Genomic DNA, 20,777 nt, shown 5'->3' with positions numbered 1-20,777 from the left:
TAGCTCCTTTCTTGCTCATGCATCAATACCATTAAAGAAAAGATTCTGTGTTTTTAATTACCTTAGATGTTTAATAAACTGCAATGTAGAGAGTCCATCCAATACTGTAGGCACCCTTGACACTCTTAAAAATATACTAATAAATAGGCAGACCCATCAGTTACCCAAAATCATATCAAATAACCCAGCAACAGCATAAATATAACAAAAACTAATCAACAGACTCCAACACCTCTGCTATTCAGCCCTGTCCTACATTCATATCTTCATAGTCAAGGGAGAAAAGGTGGGGACTCTGAAGGCTAATGGACTTGGACTGTTACAGAGTTGAGGAGGAAGCAAGTTCCAAAAGTTCTCCATTACATCTGTATAACCATTTGATTCCTTTGAGTTTACACAGGTATGACTGAACACAGAATTTGGCCCTTCATTTGAAACTTGGTAGACAATTTTGTTGATGATGCATGAGAAGGAATAAACTCTGCTGATACTCCCTCAGTTATATTGGTTCTGCAGTGCTAACAGTATTGAAGTAATAAGTTCTTTTAGTCATTAAAGTAAACAGATTAGACTTGGTGCTGATCTGTTGAGTAAGATGTAGTGTTTAGTTTTTTCCTATGTAGACCAGGACAGCACTTTAAACTGACGTTTCTAATAGCTATATTCTCTTCCAAAAAGGTAAATAAGATATGTCCTCATGCTTCATTCTTGGTTTTTAAGTGATTCTCAAACTTCATCACAAATTTCTCACTCAACTTGTATACCAGTTCCATTTAAAATGAGTCCCTCTGCCTGTCTCTCATTCTAAATCCTTCAAGTGGAAGATTTTCTCCATAAGCTGGATATCAAAAATGCCTTCCACTTTTATGTGGAGAGATGAAAGTTTTTGCATAACTCTTTTCTTGTGTTTAGGTCAAAAAGGGTTAACCTATCCAATCAATAGTAATCTAAATGGATAGTCACTTGAATTGTGACTTATTCAGAAATTGCCATTACAGAAGGTTGCCACGCTTACTCTGCTAAAGCTGTGGTGACACTCTTGTGTTGATACAAAAGCCAGATCAGAAGTTGGATCTGATACACGTTTTGGTAAAACTGCTCCTTCGGTCTGTTTACAAATTATGGAGCTCTTCAGCCTTGCAACAGAGGGGTTAATGCTAGGTAATTTCTGTGAGTGGGGACATCAGTGAAAGATTTTTCATGAAAAATACAAGGTTATTTGCCAATAGAGTTCTCCAAATGTATTGACTACTAAGATCTACGGATCTTGTTACATCATCTCAGCTTGTCTTCATGTAGCTACTGTTTCTGGATAGACAGTTATAAAATGAAGGGGTAAAGAACTCCTCTTCTTCTTACTGATGCTGCCTTCATGCACATCTGCCAAAGCACATGAAGTTGACTAGGTTCAACCAGTTTTCTAAGAATTCCTGCTCTGTGCAACTCAATGTTACTTACTATGGTTTTGCTGAAATAGTATGCAGTATTTTGAAAACTTGGCTACTAGTGACTAACTCAGAATATTAATAAATTTCTTCATTCTGGTGTCATGTGAGCTTTGTTTGAAATAATTGGTGCTCTTCTACAGTCTAAAGTGAAAATATCAGGGGCCAACTTGACCGACATGGGGCATAGCAAGATTAAGGAAAAGTGGTAAACTCATAAATAAACAAATATATTCAGGTTGTTAGCCTTTTTAAAAAACGTTTCGGTCTATCTTAGTTCATAGACAGAAATATCTTCAAGAGTGAAGCAAAGCATCTTTGAAGATAGGACGAGGAGCAGTTGCATCCCAGAAATAACTAAAGATTCCTTTATAATACATGTTGTCCTCTATACCACTGAAGGATTCTGGTTTCTAGGCAGGCATGCTTTCTGATATGAAACATAAAGAAATTCAAGTTTGTTTCCTTGTAGCACTATATCTCTATTTGCAGAAGAGAAAATAAGATTTTATGTTACTGTACTTCTTTGCAACCAAAAAAATGATTTTGCCATTCACAGCTAGGAAGCAAAGGACTGAAACCTCTCTTTTCTTGGCATTTAACTCTGAGATTTCAGTGGTTACAGATCACACATAATCAGAAAGGCCTAACCTATTTAAAAGAATCTCTGAAGCCTTAAGCATTAAAGTAGTTTTGAAGAGGGGATGCTTGTCCAATCATCAAGGTAGGTGAGTATGTAAGAACAGCCCTTCTTTATTTTAAAAGTCTTTAGATTTGGGATTAGGCAGTGTCTGTTAAGACGTCCACATTACTGCTTATTTTGCAAAGTAAGATGTCATTTTGAAAGACTAGATGAGCCATTTGTGGAGGCACTTAAGAATTTCTGATTAGATGGGAGATGGTGAATATGTTATTTTAAAAGAGAAACATTCCTTCACAATCAGCAATGTAGGGTGAAGGGGAAAGCATCTTTAGGGAAAATGGATACATTATTACTCATTAAGAGAGGTACATGTGACATTACCCAAGGTACAATCTGGACTGTTGAACAGCAGTGGCCACTCAATTCCCCAGCCTGGGGTGCCTTTTATACTGTTTACTGTGAGAGCAACCACTCTTGCTCAGCTCACACGCAGCCTTCAGCATGTGAATTACTCCCAGATACTACTTTGAGTGCTACAGCCATCCACCAATGAATTAAGCTGCAGGGCAACACCAGCAAACTCCCAGTCCCAGACTTTCCCCCAGACATGTGCATCTTGTAGTGCCCAGCTCTCTCCTTCTGGACAATACAAGCTCATATAAAGTCCATAATTTCATTAATAGAAAAGTATATGCACAAATCCAGTTACCTGGAATGGAGTTTCCCAAACACTTAAAACCAAACACACTGGTTTAGATAAAACAAGTTCATCAACGACAGAAAGAAAAATTTTAGGTGATTACAAGTAATGAGGCATACAAGTCAGAATTGGTTATAAAAAATAAAAGGTAAAATGCAATTAATATCTAATTTAACAAGCTAAATGAATTCCAAGCAAAGATCTCTCTCACCACATGCTTATATATTGACTTTTAGGCCTTATCTACACTACAGAGTTTTGTCTCCAAAAGTCAGTTTTTGTCGACAAAACAATGGAGGTGTACTCACTACAATACTCCTTCTGCTGACAAAACTCTCCTGCTTTGTTGACAAAATAAAACTACCTTGACAAGAGGCGTAGAGCTTTTTGTGGGAAAGTTACATCAACAAAGTGTCAGTGTAGACAATGTGCTTGGTTATGTTGCTGTATATGGCCTACAGGAGGTGCCCCACAATGCCCATTCTGAATGCTCTGGTCAGCAATTAGACCTCTACTGCCCTGCAGCCAGGTACACCCCTCCCCCTTTAAAGACCCAGGAATTTTTGAAATTCCACTTCCTGCTTGCTTGGCATGGATGGTTCATATTGCATCTTCCCAGCTGACCATGGAGGCTCCACACAGCAAATGCTTTCCCGCTTGGAGCACACCTGAGTTGTTGGATATGCTGGCACTGTGGGGAGAGGAGGAGGTGCAGTCCTAGCTCCACTCCAGCTGTAGGAGCTTCGATACCTACAGTCAGATTTTTCGTGGCATATTGGAAAAGAGCTACGAACAGCACACATATCAGTGCCGTGCGAAGATAAAAGATCTGAGGCAGGTGTACCAGAAGGCAAGAGAGTCAAATGGTCACACTGGTGCTGCGCTGAAGACTTACGGCTTCTATAAGGAGCTGGATGCCATCCTCAGCAGTGACCCCACCTCCACTGCCAAGAGCCCCATGGATACTTCGGCAGGGTTGGAGACAGTGGACTCGACCCCGAGGACGAAGTTGTGGACGAGAGGTTGAGTTGGAGGATGAGATGGGACAGGCAATAGGGTCATCTGGTACCATGGCAAGCCAGGACCTCGTCTCGACCCATGAGGGTTTGAGCCAATCCCAGCACTCCGTCTCTGGTGTGCATGATGCATGCGTGGGGAGCTCTGGTAAGTGATCTTCTTGAGTTGATGCTGCATATGAGGTAGAGTGTCCTTTTCTTTGTTATATTCTAGAAGTGGATGAAGGGATAGATATGTATGAGACTAGTTGTGTTTGTGTGTGCCTCACATTCCCCTGTGGAGCAACGGAACAGTGTTAATGTGCACAGAGATTTCACGGGAATCCTCCAGAGAGATTTCTAGGAAACTTTCCTGGAGGTACTCACCAATTCTCTGCCAAAGATTCCTTGGCAGAGCTGCTTTGTTCCTTCTCCCATTGTAGGAAACTTTCCTGCAATCCCTTATGCAGGGACCGAAGGGCCACACAAGCGAGCAGCATAAGGACCTGATCTGAAGCCCCACGCATGCATGAGATGCACTCTTGCATCCATGCTTACCCTCAGGATTGAGATAATGGCTGTGGAAAATGGTGGCAGAATTTTCAATTTTGTACCTAGTCGCCTACAATGATCCCCTTAAAAAAACCACTTAGACCCTTTGCCCCATCTTGAGCATCCTGACCCCTGGGCCGAATTCACCATATTTAGGGCATTCGCCGAGCTGTGTGTTTGCCAAGAGACAGTGAGAAACTGATTCGTATTTAAAAAGATGTGTATTTTACTATAATGATTTGATGCTGGAGTGCACTAACAATCATGCTTGTGTTTATTGTTTATTGTGGCTTTCAGGGAACCCCCTATAAAATTGCGGAGCACCTCCGCCAGATAAGGAAGCAATCGAGGAGGAGTAAGGAGGACATGTTTCGAGAGGTGCTCCAATCCTCAGAGACTGAAAAACAAGAACGCAGGGTGTGGAGAAAGACTTTAAATAAAAATTATAAAATAGGCAGGGCAGAAAGGACAGCCAGGAGTGAATTTTAATGGGCCAGGAGTGGATGATAAAAGTGATGGAGGAGCAAACGGAGGTGTACAAGTCCCTAATCACACTGCAAGCAGAATACACGCGTGCTTGACCCCCCTGCAGCCGATGCAGAACTGCTTGCCATGCCCTCCCCAAACTGTTCCCAAACATTCCTTGCAACCTCCCGGCCCGTCTTGGTACCCCATTCACTCCACCCATTCGGACAGCTTCCAAAATGATAGCTGGACTTACACAAAGCTATGAGAGCCTACACTGCCCTTCACTGTTATCTCCCTTCCACCAAGTGTTTTGTGTGTGTTCTTAATTGGTATTTAATAAAAACATACTTTCTGAAAGATAATCTTTATTTGTCTCTTGGTGAAACATGGTGGTTTCTGCAGCAATTAATACACAGTGGCAATTGGATTATTTGTGGACTACAAATCACGGTCAGGAATCATCAAATTTGTCATGCAAGGTGGCAAGTTAACAAAGCATGGCAGAATGCTGTATAGAAAGGCACATTACTGGTGCTCATTGTCAAAATGGTGCCTCAAAGCCTCCTTGATTTGAATAGCCCCCGTTGTGTCCCTCTAATAGCCTCAAAATCAGCCACCAGGTGATCTGCCTCCACACTCCACCCCAGAGGAAGCTTTTTACCCTTAACCTCACAAATATTATGGAGAGCACAGCAGGCTGCTATGACCATGGGAATATTTTCCTCATTTAGATCTAACCTGCCACAAAGGCAGTGCCAGTGTGCTTTTAATCCGTCAAACGCACATTCTACTGTCATTCTGCACCTGCTTAGCCTATTATTGAAGCACTCCTTGGCTCTGTCTAGGTTTCTCTTGTAAGGCTTCATGAGCCATGGGAGTAATGGGCACACTGGGTCTCCCAGGATCATTATGGGCATTTCAACATCCCCCATTGGAATCTTCTGGTCTGGAAAGAAAGTCCCCGCTTGCTGTACAGGCCAGTGTTCCTGAAGATGCGTGCACCCCACATTGATGTCAGTGAAACACCCATGGTGATCCACAAACGCCTACAGTACTGTAGAGAAGTACTCCATCGCAGAATGGTCCGGAGCCAAAATTGGGATGTGTGCGCCATCTATCGCCCCTCCTCAGCTAGGGAATCCCATTGACGCAAAGCCATCCACTATTTTACGCACATTTCTAAGAGTAACAGTCCTTCATAGCAGAATGTGATTAATAGCCCTGTACACTTGCGTTAATGCAGCCCCAACGGTCGATTTCTCAACTCCAAACCATGACCGACCGGTAGCAGTCTGGAGTTGCCAGCTTCCACGTAGCGATTGCCACGTGCTTCTCCATTGAGACGGCATCTCTCATTTTGGTGTCCTTGCCCTGCAATGCTGGGGCAAGCTCTTCACCCAGTCCCTGGAAGGTGGCTTTCCGCATCAGAAAGTTCTGCAGCCACTGCTCGTCATCCCAGACCTGCATCACAATGCGATCCCACCATTCAGTGCTTGTTTCCAAAGCTCAAAAGCAATGGTCCACCATGTGCAGCTGCTCCGTGAATGCCAAAAGTAATCTTGTTTCCATGGCACACAGAAGGTCCATGGCACACCTCTGATTCCTGTTCAGTTTGGGAGCTTGTGATATACTGCATGATCTTGTGCAGTGTGTTCATAACAGTGACCACAACAGTAGACAGCAGGGCAGGATCCATCCTTTCAGACTGAGATGGCAGGCGCACAGTAAGCGGGCCGTTGGAAATGCTGCAGAATGCAGTCAGAAGCCTATGGAATGATGGGATGGAAAAAACTGCATCATAGGACATTGTCTACACCCATGATGCATTGCGATCAACTCCGCCTTCCCACAATTGCTAGCTGCAGAAAATGGCGAGTAGCACAGTGGGATAGCTACCCACAGTGCATTGCTCTCACTGTCGATGCTAGAGCACCAACCGTGGACATGCTTTGCCATCAGAAAGGGTGTTATGTGAACATGCACAAGCAATGTGATTATAGTGGTTTTTGATCGTCAGCATAACTTATGTTGACAAAACTCTGTAGTGTAAACAAGACCTTAGAAGAAGTAAATACTAGTGACTAATCAGTCTTCCATTTTCTATAACTTCATACAATCTAATGTATTATTATTTGCTTCCAGAGGTGGTGCTTAGTTTAATGAATTATTCACCCAGTTTGTCAAATACTGTTCTTCTGTGATCATTATAAACCCATTGAGAATTTGCTTCAGAGTTAGCATATAAAAAGACTCCCGAGTTTTGCAGACACAGCTACAACTTAATAAAAGCGTCACCATCTTTGCTTCCTTTTGAAAAGTATGTTGCATTTGTTTCTATTTGATCCTGAAGGAAGGGAAAAAGCATTATTGTCAATGTAGTATATGATCGTCATTAATGTCAGTGATGTGGCAGAGGTGAAGATTGCTAACTTTTCATGTTTTAAGATTAATAAAAAGATATTAAGTCATCCTTCTTTAAAATGTGAATGGTTCTTTTCAATATTTTGTACCTCAAAAGAATTGTATATAAAAGGAAAGGGCAGTTCTTTAAATATCACAGGCTCTGGTCTGCTTTGACAAGAAAGTAACATTTTCCATCTATTTTAGAATATATGCCTACTGTTGTCTTGCATCAATACCATTAAAAAGAATAACTGAAAGTAAGCTCCTAAAACCTCTTGATCTCAAAGGGGAAGATACTACAGGAAAAAGGAGAAAGCGCCATTGTGTGTTTTCTGCCCTCTAGAGGCATAAAAAGAAACTGAACAGAATTGTGTCTGTGCACATGGCGATACTGCTCGTTACTTAAACATAACCATCCTCATAAATTCCTTCCATCTGGTATCTACTCTAAAAACAAACTGGGGGGACCTTTCTGGTAATTCTGATAAACAGCCAACTGGTCTCTTCTAAGTCAGCTCCCCACCAGTCCACTGTCTCCTGCAGAATTTGCGAACCAAGCAGAAGTAGTGACATCTGTTCTGGATTGTCAGAGAAGAAAGGTCTGGAGAAAACAATTTTAAATAAATTTTTATGGGACATAACTAGAGTTATCAAGAGGCCTTGAATGTTTACACTAGTTTGAACATACAGTTGCACCCTAATATATTTCCCTTTAGCATAACGTGTGGTAGGTAATGTAGTTGGACTTTTGTTCCTTTGATAAACTTTTGGAGACTCTGGGGGATAAACAATAAGAAACTCTTATATGCAAATGAATATTTGAAAACAGCGGTGTGAGATGCAGAGATTCCTGTTACTCTAACATTCTGTTTCTAATTTTGTGTTTCTTTCAGCTTTTTAGAAGTTTTAATTAAAGTAAGGAACAGACACAATGATGTGGTTCCTACCATGGCTCAAGGGGTGATTGAGTACAAGGAAAAGTATGGCTTTGATCCGTTTGTTAGCAGTAACATCCAGTATTTTCTAGATAGGTTCTACACCAACCGCATCTCTTTCCGCATGCTTATTAACCAGCACAGTAAGTAATTGCTTTGTTTTTCAACTTGGAGGAATACTTGGTTGTTGCTTATAAACCTAAAATGACAGCATTGATTTGGCATTCCTCGCACCAATGACTAATTTTAATATTCTGAGGTGAAGATAGTAGATGATATATTGTGACAATTGGTTATTTAAGTAGTGCAGTATTTTTGAGGTGTCTAGAAATTAATTTGAACCACTAAGCAGAATAACAGCCCTGTATTCCAAAGTGATAGGCTTGCAGTGAAGCTCAACAGTTCTATTTTGTCAATGTGACTACATTTTTTTTTTCACCCTGTTAGCAGATACAGTGTGCAAGGTGATGTATAAGGTATTTTTAGGTACTAGTAAAATAACTACATCTTCTCTGCCTACCAGTCCGCTCTGTAGATTTGACACGTTTCATCATCAGACAAAAAAGTCTTCCACCTTTTTAGTTTTGTTGTGTTTATGAATAGTGTTTGTTCACTGTGCATATTTTAAGAGCTAAATAGTTTCCAGCAAATTATGCTGTCTCCTGTTGTTAATTCACCAACCTCTTTTTTTTTCTTTTCTAAAAACACTATATTTCTCACCTGAGATTTCAATTGTTATTCTTCCCTTTATTAATCAACACAGTAGTTCTGATTTTCATACTTTTCCCTCAAATTAGATTCTCAGGTTTGTATTGTTTAAGTATCCATTGTTGGTATTCATCTTGTAGTGTGAAAGGAATTACTTACATAGCTCCCAGTAACCAATATTTGTTGCATTTCAAAGTTAAGGTCAATCTTGTGATCTCTTGAAGTGTATATTTGCATCATGGGCTCTAGGGTTTCATTCCCTGTCCAATGTTTTTCTGTTTGTGACATCTTAGAAACATGGGCACACTATATATGGTAGGAAAAACGTTAAATCCAGGGTGTATTACTAACAATTACATATGTATCCAGTAACTCTTCTTTATAATATGACCAGTGAAAGGTGTTAACTGCACTAGTATAACAAGGCTAAAAAGATTAGAATAGTATATCCACTTAGCAATAAATCTGGCCAGACATAGAAACAAAGACAACAAAGCTAGCTAGATAAATAAAAAGGCCCCTCTTAGAAAATAAATGTTAATAATAAATAAAGGTTTCATCCTATCAGAGTTTGTAGGTCTAGTCTAAACACAACAGTTGCACCCGTTTAACTAACTGTGATGTTAACTGGTTTAGTTAACTGGTGCAACGTTGAGTCTGGACACTCATACCAATTTAAACCTGGCTTATATAATTACTTTGTACAAAGTTGCAGCAGTTTAACTAAACCAGTTTAATATTACACCTTTAATCAAACTGGTGGAATTTCTTTGTGTAGACAAACTCTAGTGATCCGGCCTTGATTAGTTAAGGGCAAATGGCTCTCTTAAGTGTTGAAAGAGAGATGGCTAGGACAAGTTTTGAAAACAGAGGCTTCATGTAATTTGGCCTTGACCCCTACAGAATTCTATTTAATTTATTGTTGACAAATGGATGCTAAGTATTAGAAACCTTTTATACTTACAGTTCCTACCTACTGGGACCTTCTTATTGTAACATCCTCATTATTGTAATAGCTGTGCACTGAGATAATTATATGAATTCATTTGTATCTGTACTGACTCTAGTCTATCCTGAGAACTATGAGACTTTTTCTCTTTCTTCTGGATAGACATAAATGGACTCCAATGCATTCATTTCTCATATTATATCAGATATTGCAAGCTATAATTACTAAAGAAAGTGTTTTCCCTAGAGAGAGGGCAATAGTCTTGATCAGGGACTGACATTATGGTGAAGTATCTTTTTGCAGAGTGACACCGAATCTTTTCAACACATTATCTGATTTAACTTTTTTATGTTGTTTTAAATGTAATAGCCATTCACTTAACTGTCAACTTTTTTTCCTCTTAGCACTTCTTTTTGGTGGAGATACTAATCCAGCTCATCCCAAGCATATTGGAAGTATTGATCCTACCTGTAATGTGGCTGAGGTAGTAAAAGGTAAGGAGATAAATTTAATATTTGTATTATGTTTCAAACCCCAATTTACAGTTATACATACATAACTAGTTAAGGTGTCCAAGACAGAAAATATATTTCCATTTAATTAAAATTTTAAAAAACCTCTAAGGAATGATACACATTCAGTTGCTTATAGTGAGGCCATAAAAATATCAAAGTTCCTAATAATATTAATAATATCTAGCTCTTACAGCACTTTTCATCTGTAGATCTCAATGTACTTTACAAGGAAGGTGGGTACAGTTATCTCCTTTTTACATATCGGGAAACTGAGACAGAGGTGAAGTAAAGGCTTGTCCAAGGACACCCAGCAGGCCAGGGACAGAACTAGAACTGGAACTAGAACTCATGTCTCTGTGTCTTAGCCTGGTGCTTTATCTACTAGATCACACTTTCCAGTGGCCTCAAAATCCAAAAATCTGAAACTAGTGGAATGTTAATATAGCTACAATTGCTCCTTCCCAGCAATTACTTCCCTCTCCCTCAAGTCCGCTGTCACCCTGACTCCCCCCAAGCCTTTGCACTGCTTCTGAGGGGTGCAAGAAATATATTTCTGTATTGTACTTTAAATGAATTATTACTCCGAGTTCTGTATTAATAATCTTGAATCTTTTTTGTTGTCTGTAACAGTACAGACATACTTGCTGACAGGTATTTTGAAATAAATGATCAAAAATAATTGAATCTGATGTGATTATATTGTGGTGTTTTGAAAAATAAAATATGCAGAATTGAAAATATTGTGCGCAGAATTTTTATTTTTTTGTTGCAGAATTCCCCCAGGAGTATTACAATACAGGAATAATCTTCAGATATTTAGAAACTCTTGGCTTTTGTCTTTGGGCACCAAGCATATAGGGAAGTTTTGATGTAACTGTACACCTTGTCACACAGTGTTGCTCCCATGGAGCGTGCATATGTGTAGACACACACACACAAATGTTCCATACGCACATGAATAAATGCACATGCATATATGTGTTCTATACATATACATCTGAGCATATACATACACAAACATTGGGTACCTATTAGTGTCGTCTGTGTATGGAATGTGTGTATCTGAATTCTCAGTTGATCATGTGAAGACATATTGGCCAACTATGCCAGGACGTAATCTAGTGGAAGAATATTGGGATGCCATATGAGAACTGGTGTTGGGCATCAAATCTTGGTCTTTAGTTCTTGGGTTGACAAGGGCTATGAACATAGTGGAAGCAGAAACCATTTTACACCCATGAGAGGAGGTATCCATGCTGTTCTCTGTTGATCTGATTTCCTCCATATTAACTCAAAGAGCAAAACTGATTGCCTCTAAGGGAGTGTGCCCACAATGCTTTAAAAGAGGGGAGAAAAATGAAGAAAATAGTTGGAGGGAATCCTTAGTGCTAGGAGAGGGTATTATGATCCTTATGAAGGAAGGAGAGACACCACGTGAGAAACTAGTGGAACACAAAGCACCTTTTTAAAACTACGCAATCTATCCATGTACGTACTTGAAAATTTTATTTTGATATATGCTATAAAATACATAATTTGTGTAAGCAACAGTATAGAAGTTCAAGTATATTAAAAAGGAAGAAAAAGGACATGCTAAACCCTACAGAATAAGTTTGTTCAGCAAGCCTCTAATACAGCAGAATTACAAAGCATTTTTTAATATTTAAGTAGCAGCTGCCTAAATATATATACTAATTGCATAGTACTGATTGCAAGTGGAACTGTATTCAAGCAATGTGATACTTTATTTCACCCTTTGTTATACATTTGTGTATCAGTTGATGTGTCTGTAATGTTTCACTTACAGTCTTGCTGCTTTATAAGCATTTGAAAATTAATATTAACCTTATCCCAGTTTTGCTTTTGGAGTAAGTAGTCTATCCCTAAGTGACCTCATTTTTACTGAGCTTTTTTAAAAGCAGTTTTTGAATGTTTGGTGAAACCATGTGAAATGTAGTGTATGAATTATAAATAACTATAAATTACAGAACTTGAGAATAAATTATAAGAGTTTGCGTTATTTTGATATCAAAGAATTCTAACCCCATAGATTCAGATTTTCTTTCTTTTTTTATGAAGTCATTGCAGTTGCAAATTCTTCATAAATTAGTATTTTCCAGTATACATAGTAATTGGTGAAACAGTTTATTTTTATCAGTTAACGATGGCTGCCTTATAAGAAGTGCTGTTTTGTGCAGTGTGTTTTCAAGATAGCTGTTGTGTGCATTGTGTTGCAATTTTTTGTCAGCAGGTGGAGATATGGCATAGATTGCCAAAGCAGGAAATATAATCAAAATGGATTCTTGATGTTCCTTTGATTTTTGTTTTTCTATTCTAAACCATAGTAATTATTGATGCCATATTGATGAGTCTTGAAATTTAAGCTACTGAATTACAACATTTAAATCTAACAAGTATTGATCACTTGGGCACGGCTATATAATCCTTAGTCACTTGAATCGTTTTGTTACAGTGAGACAGTAGCACCACTAGTTAAAGATGAGACTAGAGTTGATGAATAATTATTTTTTGATTCAGTTGCTGAACTGAAAAATCAGAAGGGGGGAAAAAAAAGTTTCAGACTGAAACTTGAATTTATTAGTTTTTTCTTGATAAAACAAAAAACTGATTTTTTTTTTTATTCAGGTAAAATGAAATATTTTAGTATCAATTTGAAATGATATTTTGAAACAAAATGTTGATATGAAATGACATTTTTGAAATTTTCATGTTGGGGTTTTTTTTTCCAGCTAAAACTATTTGCTGAATTTGACCCACATTTTCATAGTTTCAGTGTCCCTCAAAATGCATTTTCTTGGGAAATTTACTATTTGCCAAATAAAGTCACCCACCTCTAGTTGAGACTAGCTTACTGGTTTTTCTAAGTGCACTAAAATCCACATGTTTATTTGTTGAAAGTTGCTGTGTCTTGAGGAGGCCTGGGGGCAGGGTTAGTGTTCAAATGACCTCATATTTTGACTAAGGGACACCCCAAATATTCCACCAAACCAAAAAACTAACATGCTGTAGCCAGTGAACCTGAGAAGTACCCATGTGCGGTGAGTTTGAGCTCTGCCCTAAGTAGATTTCAAAGAATGTATATTTTGTGCAAAGAGTCATAGCAATGTAGGACTGGAAGGGACCTCAAGAGGTCTTCTAGTCCAGTCTCCTGCATCCAAGGCAGCACTAAGTAATAACTAGACCATTCCTGACCGGTGTTTGTCTAACCTGTTCTTAAAAATCTTCAATGATGGAGATTCCACAGACTCTTTAGGCAATTTGTTCCAGTGCTTAGCTGCCCTGACAGTTAGGAAGTTTTTCCTAATGTCCAACCTAAACCTCCCTTGCTGCAATTTAAGTTAATTGCTTCTTGTCCTATCCTCAGAGGTTAACGAGAATATTTTTTCTCCCTCCTTCTTGTAACAACCTTTTATGTACTTGAAAACTGTTACCATGTCTCTCCCCCTCCCCACCCCCTCCCAGTCTTCACTTCTCCAGACTAAACAAACCCAGGGGTTTTTTTCAATCTTTTCTCATAGGTCATGTTTTCTAGACCTTTAATCATTAGTTGCTTTCAGCCTGTACTCTGCATGGTCGTCTTCTGGAAGTTGTGCCCTGAGGATACAGTTTCTGGTTTAAGAGCCATGTTCTGAAATCCACATGCTTAATCATATTTACGTTAGAAGCATTGCCAAGGAAAATTGAATTAATTAATTAGAGGGAAGATGAAAGACTCTAGTAAGCAGCAGCATTCGGTTAATGTAATCGTGATGCATGCTTCTCATCCCATTCCTGACCAATGGGGCTAATACTCTCAGCAGTGTCAGTGTGATCAAAGGGATTGCTGAGGATCAAGATATGCACCCAGGATAGAGAGCTCTGTTCTAAGGACTGGTGTAAGGTTGACATTGTAACACAGCAGTAGGATACTGCCATTAGTCAAAATAGTAACTTATATTAATCATGAAAAATAAACACGGAAAACACATTTCAAGTTTCTACAATAATTTAAGCCACACACACCAAGGGTCCACATCTATTAGTTTCACCCTTCTAAGTGAGTTCTTCAAGTGCTTTTCGGTATGTGTTCCACTCTTGGTGCCCACGTTCCCAGTGCTCTTGAGATTGGAATCTTTTGGCCAGCAGTATCCGTTAGCCCAGGCCTGTATTGTAAGTGCCCTCAAGCCTCCCTCCGGAGAGCATAAAATGGCAGAGTGGGACCAACTGTCTTTGAGTTCCTTCTTATTGCCCATGGTGAGACACAGACTTGCAAGCAATATGTTTTACTTTTGCACACTTGCATAGTTAATTTTTAAATTTGTGTAGATAGTTACTTTTAGAATAGTCGTAGTATAGTTTTGTTAGTAAAGTCTATGTTGTTAGGTTTCTTTTCAGGTAATGCTTTTAAACACTTTTTTCTGTTATCTGGCACTGGGTCTTCAATCTTCGCGGCTGAACAAACATCTCCAAGCAGTTTTAAGTATTGCTAAGTATTGTAAGCAAGACAGCTATACCGCTTAATTGTGGCCACTTAAAATGTTTATTTTTATATTCAGTGATCAGCACATCATGAGCAAATGTTCTGTTGGTTGTTCATTTTCATAACAAACTCAGAAAACAAGAGAAGCTCACTGAAATCTTTTTTCTCTTGGATAAATCTCAGACCAGCCTCTGATCTGGGTAAACAAGATCCATCCAAATCTGAGCAGTCTTCTTCCAAGAGTTCCTTGGTAAGCACTGGCTCTGCTACCAGTTCCTGGGATCCTGCCTCTTTGATACATGCTACAGCAATTCCTGCTTCCCAAGCTGCACAAGAAGCTTGGCACAGAGTGCACATATGGTGTCTGTAAGGGTTGTCCCCAAAGAAATTACAGTGACTCCTGCTCCACCATTAGAGGAGTATTCCTTTTCCTAATCAGCCTCAGACCAGAGTATGGAGGCTTCTCCTAATGACTCCTGAGTCTACTATACCTCAGTCAGAGAATTTAGTGTACATGTGTATCAACATAAACACAGGAATCATAGGGAGAGGGATGTTCTATCTGGTATTCCCCAATCCCCTTTTCGGCTCCATACACAGTTCGCCTATGGACCTCACCCCTGCCTTTACTGGGCTCCTGGGGTCTCTCCAGATGTTAGAAAGCCTTCCTCTATCCACTCCAGAGACAAATTGCCCTCCCCTGTAGAGTCTATGGGAGTTCAACCCTAGCAGCTGCCTAAGCATCTCTTGACAATTAAAGGCCTCTTAGGAGTAAGATCATGCTACTGATGTCACTCTCGCTGCCATTTGTTCATCAACTGATGAGGCTGTAGTTTTGACGCCATCACATCCAGATAGCTACAAAACTTTTCAGAATCTCCTCAGAAGAATGGCTGAAACATTAGAGATGCGGGTACAGGTTGTACATGAAAAATCGCACACGTCTAAACATCCTGCATACTTCATTATTGGAAAGACTGGCAATGCGTTAATGACGGTCTGTTAGAACATGCACACATTTTGTGACAGATATCACCCACCATACTGCCAGTGTCAACGAAAGCTGATAGGAGGTAATAAGTTCCCTCTTTGAGATCTGACTATTTTTATGCTCACCCCACACCTGGATCACTTGTGGTCACTGCTGCCCAGGAGCGTATGAACCAGCAAAGCTTCAAGTTCATGCCAAAAGAAAAAGAAGCAAGGAGTATGCTTCCAAATTCTTCCAGTCCCTATCATAGGCAGTGGACCTCATCTGGTGTTGATGGCTGTGGGAATTAACCACGATGGAATTGGGTGGAGGGTGGAAGAAGAGGAACTCAGTCTCCCACGCTGGGCCATAATATTTATTGTCTGCCCACTTGCAAGTAGCTGCCAACAACGCTGAGGTCTGCCAAATGATTCTTGCCAGGTCTAGAATGGCCTTGTTAATAGTAGAGCGATCTTTGAAGAAGAGGATGAGTGGAGTATGTCAAGGAGATGATGGTGGGTGTGCTTAACTTCCTCTAGTGATATTTGGAGAGTGTCCGTCACTCTCTTTGCCATGTCCTGGAAGAGGCAAAAGTCATCCACCAGAGATGGCAGGGGAAGTAGACAGACTTATCTGGGGAGGAGGATATGTCCTTGGGGTCACTTCTTCCTCTACAGTGCTCCCGTGTTCCTCCATGATTTCTTCCAGAGGTTCCAAAGCTCTGGAAGCCACGGCTGAAGAGGTGTGCCTTGAGGGTTGGACTAGAAGCTCAAGAGGCATGGTGGCAATATACAGCCCAAGATTCCCAGTATTACTACTGTTGATATCAGGCACTGTAAAGAGCCGGAAATGAGTACTGTGATGCCACCTCCTCAGGTTCGCAATCTGAGCCCTCACTAGAGAGCGGAGGAACATGAGGGGGCAGTCCAGAAGACTTCTGAGCCGGGCGAAAACTCGTGAAGGTCTTGGCACTGAGGAGGCTCCAGTACATCTGATACACAGAGGTCCCTAGAGTGTTAGAATTCCAGTATTACCAACTGACTTGGTGCCATTGGCGGTACCGGGAGGGATGGAGATCTTGTCCATACTGGTCGCTTTGGTGCCTAATGAGGTGTTGATGACAGTATCAATGTAGGATCATGTACCAGCAACGTCTTTTTAGAGGAGTGCTTACTCATGTCCTTGTCCCTTGGTGCCATTGACTCAGTGCTTGTGCCCATCGGGACCATGGGCTTGTCAATGGTGCCTGCCACTGAGGACTTTCATGAGCCATGGGTACTGGTCTGAGAAGGTCTTGGTGTCGTCGGCACCGAGTGTGCCAGAGAGCATTTGCGGCTATCTCAGGGTTCGCTGTAAGGACTTTCCACTCTCTTTTTCAACTATTTGTGAGAGGAGTCAATGGCTTGTTTCTTCAACCCACAGCATTTAGATGTTGAGGCCTGAGGGGAAGTCTCACATCTGCTAGGTAACTCGTGGTGCGGGTCCGGAGAGCCAGTTCCATGAAGATAATCATCTGTCTGAGCAATCTGTCCTTATGAGACCGGGGCCTGAGTTGCTGGCAGAGACCACGCTTTTGTTGAACGTGTCCTTTCCCAAAGCAGTGAATGCACTGGGAGTGCTTGTCTGTGACAGGGATCGTTTCTTTGCAAGAGAGGCACTTCTTGAAGCCCGGTGACCTGGGCACATCCCCGTGGGGGGAGAGAAGGAAAAAAGGAGTGGGGGGAAAAGTCTTTTGTTTTTTATTTTTAGGGAGAAAAGATAAGAAAAAGGGAAAAATTAGAACTACAACTAAGAACCAGGAGACTAACTATAGAGATGCAAATTGAAAGTAATGGTCCTCATGGACTGTGAATAGCTCTGTTTCTAGCCAGGAGCGGTTGAGAAGGAACTGAGGGGGGTTAGCCCATGTGTGCTGAGTAGCCTTGTGGTAGGGCGCGAGGGGAGACAGCGTGTGTGTGGGCCTAATGGACACTGCTACTGAAGTTCTCTGATCAGCAGCGCAGGCATGCAAGCACACCTACAGTGAAGCACGCTTAGGGACACACATCTCAAAGAACCATTGTTAGTGCACAAGGTGAGTAACTTCTTCATCCTTTGTCCACACCAACTCAGCCTGGATGCTGGCTGGTTAACCAACATGGAGAAATCTTGATCCATTTTGATTTACAATAGATTAGTTTACATTGCCAGGTGTGTGTGTGGGGGGGAATTACTATTTGAGCAGAGCAGCATCACCTCTCCCTCACAGAGTCTGATATTCCTACAATTTTGGATTATCTCCTCTCATTAAAGAGATTAGGACTCTGTTAGCTCTGTAAGAGTTCACCTAGCAAATATGAAAGCTCAGCATCCGCCAATACAGGATTACGCTAGATCATCACACCTTAAAGTGACTAGGGTCCTCGAGGGCTTAATGCATGTGTTCTCTCCAATATATGTGAATCTCCTTCCTCCTGGGACCTTAATGTGGTTTTAGCTGGGTTGATTTTGGGGCTGAGACTGGATAGAGAGGGGATGGCTTTTGAATTCTTAGTACTGATTACATCGGCTCACAGGAGAATTTTAAGCATTCATGGCAGGCCCACTGTTTTTCACAAGGACAAAGTTTCTCTGAGACCTCCAAAACTGTTCGCTTACATGTTTTTCTTTCACTCTAGTGACAGTAAAGTGAAGCTACACTCTCTGAATGTGTTAAGAGCACTCTCTATCTATCTAGAACTAAAGCCTTCAGGATCTCATCTAAATTGTTTATTGCCTTTGCAGAAGGGATTACAGGACAGGCTGTATAATCCAAAAATTATCTAAATGGATATCAGATTTTATAAAATGTTACCAGTTAGCTAGATTAGAGTCTATTGGTCAAGTTAAAGCTCACTCCACAAGGGCTCTTGCCACTTCTTTCAGAAGTGTCCTCATTTCTGAAATTCGTGGAGCAGCCACTTGGAGTTCTATGCATGCATTCCCTAAACACTATTGCCCTGTAAAGACATATAGAGCAGCTGCCCATTTTGGCAGAGCTGTATTACAATCGCTGTTCAAATAGACTCTGAGCATTCAATTCTTAGCAGCAGGTTACTGCTCGAAAGTCACCAGGAGTGGGGAGAGAGAGAGAGAGTGTGTGTGTGGACAAGCACTCGAAGAAGAAAAAAGATATCTTGCATAACTGTGGTTCTTTTTGAGTTGTGTTGTCCATATGTATTCTGTGACCCGCCCTCCTTCCCTGCTGGTACGGAATCCTTTAACACCTGGATTCTGTTTTGGCAAAGGAAGTAAAAGGCAGTTGGCCCTGCTCTGTCCTTTTATGCCCTTGGGAGTGGGAGCAAGAACACACAGGGTGTAAGCATGGGCCAATGGAAGCTGCTGGCCAAAAGATTCCTATGTACACTGAGAGGATTATGTTGGACCACATCTCGAAGAACCACAGTTACTGTAAGTAAGGTAAATAACCACAGGGGGAAAAAATTACAAAGGGATTTGAAGAAAATGTAAGCCATTAAAAAAAATTCAGTTGCTTGGCCCTTCTTAAAATAGTCAGAACAAACCGCAAATAATATAAACTACTATAGAAAAATCAAGCAATGCACAAACTACAATAAATATTTTTAAATTATATTCTAACGCAAAAGAGAATGTTTGTAGGATTTTTTTTTACCCCTGTTGAAAAGGAAATCCTGGTGCAACCATACCTATGGTGGTACTACTGAACTATCATAATATTGCCGTGCCATATTAAGGCCAAGGGTATATACTACTGGCTGTGAATTTGGAGTCATTTGGGGAAAGGGTTCCTCGGATAAGCTCTGCCTCAACTCCCCCAATAAGGAGTTCACTTTATTATTCAAATTTCTTTAAAACCCACTTGCATAGTGTTGTTGCCTTGAAAATTGGTATTCCACAACAGAAGCTAGGGTAGACTGGGGAGGAGAACGCTCATTGAGATGAAATCATCAGTTAATCCCTCTCAGAGCTATTGTATCGGACCGTATTCATCTTCATCTGGTCTCATTCATCTGAGAACATCCCATTGAGATTCATGAGCATCTTAACACTTTTGCAATACTCCTGTGTTGAAGAGTTTTGTGCGTAGACCCCTCATTCTAACCTAGCCCCCCAAATCGGAGTACAAAGTTTGGGGCTTCATTCCACTCCCTTTTGCTGACTGCAGGTGATATGTATGCTCCTCACTGCCCCCCCTTCCTTCCTCCAAGTCCCTCCAATCCTACCGGGGTTACGAAGGGGCCAGGAGGAGAGCAGAACTGGTAGTTGAGTGGCAGTGAGGTGTTCCCAGGAAGCCTTTGTACTCCCCCACCACAGGTGCCGTGCAACCATGAGCCCCGCACTATCTCCACTTATTCAAAAAACAAGGGAAGTTCACTGGCTAAAAACTTCGTAAATTCAGATTTAAGGTTGGCCTATAGTGCCTTGTACCCTTCCAGAATGTCAAATTGCACCTGTGCTTAAATCTCTTAAATACAGGGTTATGGTACACACCAATCCCACCCTGCAATCTTGATTGTGCCTTCTTTGAGCTCCAACGTCCCCAAACGTATGTTGTGTAACATTCTATCCTTCCAGAGGATTTGAAGCAGTGTGGCAACACAGCATGTGGATACAGTAGGAGAAACTGTCAGACTGTATCTTCTCTAAATAAAAAACAATTGAGGGCAGGCTTAGTTAACAGCAGCTAGCCTATACTCAACTGCTTTCACCTACTCTGCTTAAACCATCCCAGAGTTGCCAGAACTTGTAACCCACCCTTTGGCCCAAGGCAAGATGACTGTTTGCCTCTACATGCACGACCCATATAACTCAGTACTTCCAATAGTAAATCCTTTTTTAAGATAATGTGCCCTTTCTTGGGGGATGGGAACATAGATATACAGTAAAAATAACATGAAAATGCACACTGATTTCAGACTTGTAAATCAGTGCCTAAAAAGATATCTGCTTGCAGCCTTGTTATTCTGAGATGGTGAATGAACATTCCTAGCCTTTTTGCATAAATGCAGAATTC

At 40.8% G+C, this 20,777-nt stretch overlaps 1 protein-coding gene across 1 annotated transcript in view; it reads left to right on the top strand.

Moving 5' to 3' along the window:
* PDK3 (pyruvate dehydrogenase kinase 3) overlaps window positions 1–20,777 on the top strand; it is an 84,864-nt gene that overhangs the window by 46,313 nt on the left and 17,774 nt on the right. The window contains exons 4-5 of the mRNA XM_065407026.1: window positions 8,100–8,284; window positions 10,203–10,292. Of these exons, the coding sequence (XP_065263098.1) occupies window positions 8,100–8,284; window positions 10,203–10,292 (275 nt within the window). The remainder of the gene's footprint in view (window positions 1–8,099; window positions 8,285–10,202; window positions 10,293–20,777) is intronic.

This window comes from Emys orbicularis, chromosome 1, assembly GCF_028017835.1.
Source record: "Emys orbicularis isolate rEmyOrb1 chromosome 1, rEmyOrb1.hap1, whole genome shotgun sequence".
NCBI lineage: Eukaryota > Metazoa > Chordata > Testudines > Emydidae > Emys > Emys orbicularis.
This window is presented reverse-complemented; position numbering and strand designations above follow the sequence as displayed.